The following is a 10,755-nucleotide window of genomic DNA, read 5'->3' on the forward strand; positions in this document are numbered from 1 at the left end:
TGTCTAGTTCCTTGGTGGTTATTTTACTTTCTTTGTCTGGGGTATATATGCAAAAATCACACCAGGTTAAAAATTCTCATGTGTTGTCTGACAATTTTTGTATGGGATCCCCGATTTTCTTTTGAAGAAAATTTTGCATGAAAGAGGAAGTAGCCAAGTGTGGGAAGTGAGAGAAGCTAAAGCAACTTTCCATATTTTACGCAAAGGCATGAATATAGGTTTAACTTCCATTTCAGTTTGCAGGTGTTTATGTTCTTCAGTTTCTGAACTAAAGCTACAAGGAGCTTACCTCTGTAGCCTAGTATGTTGAATCAAATACGTTTGGTAACTATTCATGTCCAATTAAAAATAACAGGGCAAAACTGAAGCTTCAAACTAGGTAACCAGATACCTCTTTTATCATAATAAATGTTTCAGCTCTGTAGTTCTTGGGTTTGGATGGTTAGCCAGGACTACTTAGAACATGTAATGAACTTGGATGCCGTATCCATTTCCCAAGATGTTGGTTGCAGTGTAATAGGTTGTGCATTGTCCCGGCTATAATACCACAGTGCAATACGCATATTTATCTGTGGTATTTTTCAAGATAAATACAGCTATAGTATGTGTGGTTTAGAGATGTTTTGTCTCACTTTACACCATTTCTCCTCCCCAGACCATATCATCTTTTCATTCTGACCATAACCATCTTGGGATAAGGTGTTTTAACCTGACTATACCTGTAAAATGACCTTTTGTAGTGCTATATAAAATAATTTTGAACTACAACCCACCAGATGGTGTTTAGCCACTAAACCCTTATATTTACATGTTCCTTTTTCTAAAATACTGCTTTCAAGTGCTTCTTCCTTCCGCTGGAAATTATTAGACTTTTTCTCAAGGTACCTTCTGCTGGATCATTACCTAGAATTTTAGCTTCTGTTCAGTAGTTCAAAGAGGCAGCATGAATGCTAACTGTATGTCTTTTAGAAATTGCATAATACCGTATCTAAACACCAGAACACTTTTTTAGGAGTGCTCTTTACATTATTTTAGATTGCCAGTGGGTGAGGATGGTAGAGATTGCGAATGATATGAAATAGCCAAGGGCTGTGCTGCCATATCAGTGAAGTGAACAGTGATGAAGATATGACTTAAAAAAATTATTTTGTTGCTTGATTATTCTGATGTGTGTCATCAGAAGCAAAGTCAAGGTAGAGTATAGGAACATGGATGTGAGATGAGGTAGTGGTATTCAGGTGGAGGCATAGACCTCCATACATTGGGACTGGAAGGCTGCATAATCTCTATCCCAGAACGCTGAAAGAACCGGTAGGTGAAATTGCAGGGTTGGAAGCAGAGATTTCCAGTTAAATTTGTTTGGTTTGCTGTTGTCTCAGTGAATGGTGAGTTGTGTTGACGTGCCTGTATTTACAAGGGGAAAGGAAAAGTGATCTTGGCAATTGGAGTTGTTAATTTTATCTAAACAGTGTGCAGTTTTACAACAAATTTAGAATGGATGAAAAGCGAAAGACTTGGAACTAACCAGAAAGTGGAATAAAGTAAAATATGATTTCTTAAGCAAAGGTGTTGCCTTGCCAGCACTTTCTGTATAGTTCTATTTAAACTCTTAGAGAAAGAAATTCATCTACCTGGATGCCACACGGGAAGTAATTAGTTAATCTCGTTAGTGTGTGGTGTAGAAGAATTGTAAGGTGGGGAGGAATTAGGCAGCAAGGGGAATGTAAATGAGCGGTACTGAAAGAAAAAGTATTAGTCAACTGGCAAATCATTTATGGATTTCCTCAAGAGTAGAGACTGACTTTTGTTTTATATTTAAATTAATGACCCTGGCATAAAAAAGAGGCATTTTCTAATTAAATTTGCTGATTACACCAATTTGGGAACAACCATCAAAAGAAGTGTGGCCAGCAGGTCAAAGGAGGTGATTCTGCCCCTCTACTCCACTCTCGTGAGACCCCACCTGGAGTACTGCATCCAGCTCTGGAGTCCCCAACATAAGAAGGACATGGACCTGCTGGAGTGTGTCCAGAGGAGAGCCATGAGGATGATCCAAGGGCTGGAGCACCTCTCCTATGAGGAGAGGCTGAGAGAGTTGTGACTGTTCAGCCTGGAGAAGAGAAGGCTCCGAGATCTTATTGTGGCTTTCCAGTACCTAAAGGGGGCCTACAGGAGAGCTGGGGAAGGACTTTGTCCAAGGGTGTGTAGTTACAGGACGAGGGGGAATGGCTTTAAACTGGAAGAAGGCAGGTTTAGATTAAACATTAGGAAGAATTTTTTCACTTTGAGGGTGGTGAGGCACTGGAACAGGTTGCCCAGAGAAGTTGTTGAGGCCCCATTCCTGGAGGTGTTCAAGGCCAGGCTGGTCGTGGGCAACCTGGTCTAGTGGGAGGTGTCCCTGCCTATGGCAGGGGGGTTGGAACTCGATGATCTTCAAGGTCCTTTCTAACCTAAACCATTCTATGATTCTATGAATTGGATGACTGTGTTAGAGTCATAGAAATGGGATAACGTTCAGTGGCACGGAGCAGCAGGCCGTGTTCTTGGAGACTACAACAAGCATTTCTACTGGAAGCTGGGAGCTCAACAGTGGAGCTCCCAGAACAGTGGAGCTCAACAGAAAGATTTGGACATAGCAGAAATTGGATAAGGCTGAACTTTCATTTGGCACATCACCTTTTCCTAGCGGCGATAGGAAAGGCTGGCTGCCAGAGTGAGGTGCAGCCTGGTGTCCCCTTTGGCTTTGGCAGCAAGGGGTGGAGAGTGCATCTAGAAGTTGTTGTTTGGTGTTTACGTGTAGTGGAAAGAGCCTGCAGGAAAGCAAGATGTCTTCAGGACCCAGCTCTGGTCACTGCAGCCACCAAGCTTATCCTACATGACTGATCTGTTTGAGGTTGAGTGTAAGGTGGCAGTATGATATAGCCATGGAAATGAATGTAAATGAAATCCTAGGCCCAGTTTATTAAGGTGTTACCATCAGAGAGAAGAGATACCCATGCCATTAGCATGCCATTAGGGAGGCCCTGTTGACACTGCAGCTGGAGTATTTTGTGTACCTTTCTACAAGGGTGCTCAAGAAAGATATGTTTATATTAGAATAAGGCAGAAAAAAAAAAAGGGTTGCCAAAATGAACAGGTAATGTATTCAGCTTGTGTTCCAAGAGGAGACTTCCTTGGTTTGGTAAATGAAGGCAGAGCACACGCATGTTGCACGTACATCAGGTGGTGGACACATCAATGAGACAACTGCTGAAACTAATGCAGGAACTTAGTACAAGAGTAGAAATACATTCATTTTGGTAATAAGGTTTTTGTTCCAGTGGGTTAGTACAGGTCTGACAGCTCTCCTTGATGGAAAGCCCAGAAAATTTCTGAATGTAAGTCAGAACTTGGTTGGCTGAGGAGAAGGTTACATGATGGGATTGCCACAGGGAATTGGTGTGAGCAGGCTCTTGCAGCCCTGGATGTTGGCATATGTGTTCTTAGCGAGAAACCATTGCAGCAGCTTTATTTAAAGCTCTTTTGGGAAAGTAATTCCACAAGAAGAGATGAGGATATGACAGGAAGAATTATGCTTAGTCTTGCAGCCTGGATTCAGGTAACAATTTTAAAATTATTTTTTTCTAGTCTGCACTCACCTGCTGACTGAGGATTGCATGTGTGACCAATTTGGGATCAACATTAATAATTTTGTTACATATGAAAACTGTAAATACTTAACATTTTGTGTTAATTCTGGAACTGGAAAAAAAAGAAACCTGAAACATTCAGTAGCACTAAAATGATAGCCAAGGTGATGCTGAAAGCACATAGAATAGTTTGGGTTGGAAGGGACCTTAAAGACCACCTAGTTCCACCCCCCCTGCCATGGGCAGGGACACCTTCCACCAGACCAGGTTACTCAAAGCCCCATCCAACCTGGCTTTAAACACCTCCACAGCTTTTCTGGGCAACCTGTCCCAGTGTCTCAGCACCCTCATCATAAAGAATTTCTTCCTAATATCTAATAAAAATCTACCCTCTTTCAGTTTAAAAACTTTATCCCTGGTCCTTTTACTACAGTCCCTGATAAAGAGTCCCTCCCCATCTTTCCTGTAGGCCCCCTTTAGGTACTGTGTCGTGGTTTGGGCCGAAGCGACCACTTGAGTGACCGACAGATGCCCCCCCCCCAAATCTCTTCAAAGAGAGTGGCAGGAGAGAGACACGTATATGCGTTTAGAAGGAACTAAACTACTTTAATGAAATATTAATAATAAAATAAAAAGGAAATAATGAAATATATACAAAACCATATCAAGCTCCTGCGATGACAGTCACATCGCCGGCTGGCACTGGGGATGCCCCAGACTGGACTCAGTGATAGACGGGAACTGGATTACAGACCTGGATTCAGGATCGGGATCACAGGCAGATGAACAGAGTCCTCCTCAGACACCAGCCATTGAAGAAAGAGACCTGACCCTCTGATCCCAAAGCTTTTATACTGAGCATCATGCAGATGGGATGGAATACCCCGTTGGTCAGTTTTTGGTCACCTGTCCTGTCTGCTCCTCCCCACAGGTGGGACCACTCTATGCTTTTCTGCTTCCAACCCTCCAATGGGGCACATACCAGAGTTCACTGCCTTTGGGTGTTATAGCAGTAAGTGTAAGCGAGAGACTCTCTGCATACCATTCCCCTTGGCATCAGCTATAGACATAGGTCTTATCATTCTGAGAGCGAACTGGGCCGCCCAGAGAGGTTGCTGAGGCCCCATCCCTGGAGGTGTTCAAGGCCAGGCTGGATGTGGCCTTGGGCAACCTGGTCTAGTGAGAGGTGTCCCTGCCTATGGCAGGGGGGTTGGAACTCGATGATCTTCAAGGTCCTTTCCAACCTAAACCATTCTGTGATTCTATGAATACGCTGTTAATTTCAGTAGTCAGAAGAGGCCCAACTAAAAATTAAAGTTACTGAACAAAATTTGTCCTGTTTTACCTCAAACCAAGACATACTGGAAAGCTGCAATAAGGTCTCCCCGGAGCCTTCTGTTCTCCAGGCTGAACAAGCCCAACTCTGTCAGCCTGTTGTCATAGGAGGGGCGCTCCAGCCCTCGGATCATCTCCGTGGCCCCTCTTTGGACCCGCTCCAACAGATCCATGTCCTTCTTACGTTGGGGGTCTCCAGAGCTGGACGCAGGACTCCCCCGTCTCCCAGCTGGCCGCCCTTCTCCATCTGTTGGCGAGCCGTGCCGCAGGGAGCAGAAAAAATCTCTGTCCCAGGAGAAGTCAGTGCCGCAGTAGGAGGCAGCGGGGTCCGGGGGCTCGGTCCGGCGCGGGGATGCGCCGCCCCCCGGTGGCGGAGGAGCCGCCGCCGCGGGCCCCGCCCGGCCCCGCCGTGCTGCCGCCCCGTGGCCGCGCCGCCCTCCGAACCGCCGGGCCTTTCTTTTCCCCCTTTTCTTTCCTTTTTTTTTTTTTTTCTTTTTTTTTTGTTTGTTTGTTTGTTTGGTTTTCGCTTCTTTGAGCTGCGTCACACCCGGGCCCGATGTCGCCCCCGTTGCCTGAGCAGCGGGTTCCCAGCGAACGGGCTGCGCCCAGAGCTGCCAGCCGGGCTCGGGCACCCGGGCTTCAGCCGCCGCTTCAGCCTCTGCCACCGTGTGCTGCAGCCACCCGCCCCGGCTTCTGCTTTGTAAAGCCTGCCTTACCTCCGTTTCACCCAGAAAAAAATAAACCCAGCACATCCCATTTGTTTTGAGACGTGTAGAATTCTTCTACAAAGAGGAAAACCAGTCCATTGCAGAGGGATAGAAGTGTGTAACAAAGACTGCAGATACCTTTCATTTCATTGTCATTTTTTTCACCTTCTTTGTTTTTTTACAGTTACATTTCGATTTCGTTTTCTCTCTCCTGATATCTCCCAATCTCTACAGGGCTTTTTTCTCCATTTCCTTTTTATGCCAGGCTGTTACATTTTTGACACTAGCCTTTTGTCTAAACACAACTTTCAGCTTCATTTCCATTGCAAAAAAAAAAACTGGTCTGGGAGTACTAAACAACGCAGAGTTCACTTGGAAGCAAGCAATAAAAATAGTGGGAAGATAAACTGCTCCCTCACAGGCCTCGTGGGCAAACGGCAACTGGGAGGGGTATAATCGCTACCTTTTTCTTTTTCCACTGCGAGGTTATTTGTGTGTCTCCAGCTGCCTCTCAGCCTGCCTTTGCCTAGGCTGCTTTTGTCCAGCCAGCTGGGACTCTCTAACTTGCTGCTCATAGTGTTCAGAAGCTGAGTTAAGAGTCCTAAAGTAGCTCCCTACTCAGCCTCCTTCGTTAAAACAGCGCAGCTGCTTTTCAGGCACCGCCAAACACTGCCGTTGAGCCGGGAGGGGAAGCGGTTTCCTTCTGAAGTGGGAGAGGAGGAGGGTGAGCCCTGATCCTTCAAAGGGAAAATGTTACTTCACCCCCGTAAGCTTAACGGCACTGTGGAAGCATTAACCAGAAACTTTGGGCCGTTTAGGAAAGAGGCAGTGTGTGGCTTGGTCGCTGAATGAGCATCGGCATGCTGCAGAAATTATTGTTCAAAGAAGCCAGGGTGACTTGGGAGCTTTCGGTGCAGCCCTTAAATAAATATGACCTTTTAAAAGCATTTTAACTGTTTATGGGGCTGGCCGGTGAATGATAGGAGGGAAATAGATTGTTTGCAGTTGAGGAAAGGAGAAATTGCTGGACAGGAAGGCTTTAATTAAATAAGGGGAGAGTATCTTCCTGATTTTCCTCCATCAAAGACAGTGGGTATAACAGCTTTTGTGTTCCTTTTCAGTGATGATGGGGTGCCAGCTGTTTAGCTCTGGCAGGTAGTGTGGCAGGTGTAGCATCACCAACATACGCTTTGGATGCTCTGGTCTTCAGCCGGGAGTTAATGTAGCATTAAGTCATGACGCAGCCTGCTTTGTGAGGCTGTTTCTGCATTTGTGCCTTTGGCTGGCCAGGAAGCATGTCACAGAATCAGAGGCTGGTAGGGGTTGGAAGGGACCTTCAGAGATCATCTAGTCCAACCCCCCTGCCAGAGCAGGTTCACCTAGAGCAGGATGGACACGAAGGCATCCAGGCGGGTTTTGAATATCTCCAGAGAAGGAGACTCCACAACCTCTCTGGGCAGCCTGTTCCAGTGCTCTGCCACCCTCAAAGTAAAGAAGTTTTTCCTCATGTTCCATTTTCTGTGTTCCAGTTTGTGCCTGTTGCCCCTTGTCCTGTTGCTGGGCCCCACTGAAAGAGTCTGGCCCCATCTTCTTGACACCCGCCCTTTAGATATTTATAAGCATTGATGAGATTCCCTCTCAGTCGTCTCTTCTCCAGGCTAGACAGACACAGGTTTCTCAGCCTTTCCTCATAAGAGAGGTGCTCTACTCCCTTGTTCATCTTTGCAGCCTATCTTTGTAGTGTCAGTTGTCTAAAGCATGCTTTAGCACTATTAAGAGAATTTGGTTTGCTTTAAAACCAACCAACCAACCAACCAACCGTGCTACGTAATAAGCTCTGTTGGGGTTTTATCACTGTGAGCTGCATCTACAAAGGAAACATGGTGCTGTTGTGGTGGAAGCAAACACAGGTGTTTGGGGACTCTGTGGAGTGTAGGGTGCAAACACATTGGTTTTGCTGGCCATTGTGATGCTGAGATAGCTGTGTTAAAGCTTGATACCTTCTTGTGGCTTCTACAGAGGTGAACCAAACAATATTGCTGTATATTGCTAGTAAAGGATATGTTCAAAGGGTAATGTCCTTATGAGCCTGTATGACTTTTACTTCTAGGGAAAGAAAATACCCCAGGAAGTTGGTGATGGGGAAATTCCAAAATTTGATGGAGCAGGTTACGACAAAGACTTGGTTGAAGCTCTTGAAAGGGACATTGTATCAAGGAATCCAAGCATTCATTGGTATGAGGACTTTCTCAATTCAAGTGATTTTGCTAGTGTGGAGAAGGAAAGACATTATCCTTCTTCTAACTCTTAAAACAAGGAGCCATGATAGTCTTCTACAGAAAAGCAAAACAAGATCTTTTGGTTTTAACAGTTTATTAATTTGATTACAGTTAAGCTTTTGTTGCTAACTGATATTATATGCAGTACATCCATTACAGGTACTGCTGAAATGAAAGTACACTCCAGAGAACTTTAAAGATACTGCTTTGGTGTTCACATTGTCCAAAACAATTTTTAATTAAGCAGCTCTGCGTAGCTTCATTTGAAAATAATTTTTTCCCTACCTTCCAAAAGTAGATTCAATTTTAGGTCACAGGATTATAGGAGTGGTCTCATGAGGCATATACTGGCATGCTAAAAGGGATGGTACTAAGTGAAAAGCTTTTTCATTTTTCTTATATAAAAATAGAAGAAATATCATTGTATGGGAATCTTATACAGGTTTCTTCTTGCACAGGGATGACATAGCGGATTTGGAAGAAGCCAAGAAATTATTAAGAGAAGCTGTCGTTCTTCCAATGTGGATGCCTGATTTTTTCAAAGGGATCAGAAGACCTTGGAAGGTGGGAATTTATTTAGTGTTTGAGTAAATCACAAGCTGTAGTTATGTATGTCTGCAGCTGTAATGTGTGTGGATGCCTGTAGCAGAAGACTAAAAAGGCAGAGATCAGCAATTTGTTCATTAAATCCTCTCATAATGATTCATGTAAAATGCAGCGAAAGAAACAGCTGGACATGTATGGGGGCTTTACATTAAATAATAATTCTATTGTATTTACTCAGTCATAGCTTGTTGACTTTATAATACTTTCTATAGGTCAGTCTGTACATGTGAGCAAGCATATAGGGTATATTGACAGAAGCAGAAGTGCTTAACAGACCGCTCTGCGTAGGATTATGGTGGCCATTCATAGAATCATAGAATTGTCTAGGTTGGAAGAGACCCTTGGGATCATCGAGTCCAACCATCTACCCTACTCTACAAAGTTCTCCTCTACACCATATCCCGCAACACCACATCTAAACGTCTCTTAAACATATCCAGGGATGGTGACTCAACCACCTCCCTGGGCAGTCTATTCCAATGCCTGACCACTCTTTCTGTGAAAAATTCTTTCCTAATGTTCAGTCTAAATCTACCCTGTTGGAACTTGAAGCCATTCCCTCTTGTTCTGTCATTAATTACCTGTGAGAAGAGACCAGCACCAACCTCTCTACGGTGTCCTTTCAAATAGTTGTAGAGAGTGATGAGGTCTCCCCTCAGCCTCCTCCTCCTCCTCAGACTAAACAGTCCCAGCTCCTTCAACCGCTCTTCATATGATTTATTTGCTAGGCCCTTCACCAGCTTCGTTGCCCTCCTCTGCACTTGCTCCAGCACCTCGATATCTCTCTTGTATTGAGATGCCCAAAACTGGACACGATACTCGAGGTGTGGCCTCACCAGTGCTGAGTACAGGGGCACAATCACCTCCCTGCTTCTGCTGGCCACGCTATTTCTAATACAAGCCAGGATGCCGTTGGCTTTCTTGGCCACCTGGGCACACTGTCGGCTCATATTCAGCCGCTTGTCAATTAGAACCCCCAGGTCTCTTTCTGCCAGGCAGCTTTCCAGGCACACTTCCCCAAGCCTGTAGAGCTGCATGGGGTTATTGCGGCCCGAGTGCAGGACCTGGTACTTGCCCTTGTTGAAACTCACACCATTGATGTTGGCCCAATGATCCAATCTATCTAAGTCTCTCTGTAGAGCTTCCCTATCCTCCTGGGAATCAACACTCCTGCTTAACTTGGTGTCATCTGCGAACTTGCTGATGATACACCCTATGTCCTTATCGAGATCATCAGTAAAGACGTTAAACAGAAATGGTCCCAACACTGAGCCCTGAGGCACACCACTTGTCACCAGCCGCCAGCTGGATTTAAATCCATTCTTCAACACTTTATGGAGGAAAGCAGTCCTTGGACTTTTCTTCTGTGTGTGCCAACTATCTCTCACTCAGACTGCAACGTGTGGGCTGGATGGTGCAAGGAAGCAAGGAGGGAGGTGGCTGATACAAGCGATGATTTAGCTTTGTGATGATTTAGCTACTTACACTTGCAGCTGGGCATAGTCAGGGCTGGAGTGGGAGAAATTCAAAGTGAGAGAACGAGCTGCAAGTGGGGTAATGGGAAGGATACAGGGCTGATCTGGCCTGGCTGATGGACCAGAAGTGAGCCTAGTGTAGGCTTTGCTTACAGCTAAAAAGCAAAAGGATGGGGGAGGTTGCTGAGCGTTTCTGCAAACAGAAAATAAAATTATCTTGCTTTTGTTGTGGGATGGATTGACGCTTGTTTTGGGAATAACTAGTCACAACACAAGGGCTTTCTGCTTACTGAGAAGGATTACTGGGGAGAAGAGACTGTTGCAAATTGTCTGTTATTCTGAGTCTGCAAGGCAATGGCATGTGTAGGGGATGCTATGTATGTGATTAGTTCCTGTGGTTCGGTACACTGGTTCAGCAGCATATGTCAGATCTGGTGTTACTAACGCTGGCCCTCTCTTTTCCTGCTTGGTCCTTGTACTTCTCTGGCTTATATTTAGGTCTGACCCTCAGAGCTGTCCTCCAGCCTGAGCCAGTCCTAGATCCCCGTTGTTCTGCTTATTTATGAAACAAAGCCCTGAGGGTAATAATGAGTGGAAGACTTGTCATTCTTGGGGCTTGTGTCTACAGACAGTAAAGAAGGGAAGTCGGAAAGAGTGGGAGCTGATGGCAGGAGCTGTGAGATTGCTGGTTGAGGGCTGTTCATGGAGGTTTTAGTGAGTTGCA

General features: G+C 45.2%; 1 protein-coding gene across 1 annotated transcript in view; it reads left to right on the plus strand.

Moving 5' to 3' along the window:
* Positions 1-10,755, plus strand: part of KATNAL1 (katanin catalytic subunit A1 like 1) — a 36,893-nt gene that overhangs the window by 15,455 nt on the left and 10,683 nt on the right. Inside the window, exons 5-6 of the mRNA XM_082497422.1 lie at positions 7,782-7,906; positions 8,409-8,514. Coding sequence (XP_082353548.1) covers positions 7,782-7,906; positions 8,409-8,514 — 231 coding nt within the window. The remainder of the gene's footprint in view (positions 1-7,781; positions 7,907-8,408; positions 8,515-10,755) is intronic.

This window comes from Vanellus vanellus, assembly GCF_965231255.1.
Source record: "Vanellus vanellus genome assembly, chromosome: 1".
Classification (NCBI taxonomy): domain Eukaryota; kingdom Metazoa; phylum Chordata; class Aves; order Charadriiformes; family Charadriidae; genus Vanellus; species Vanellus vanellus.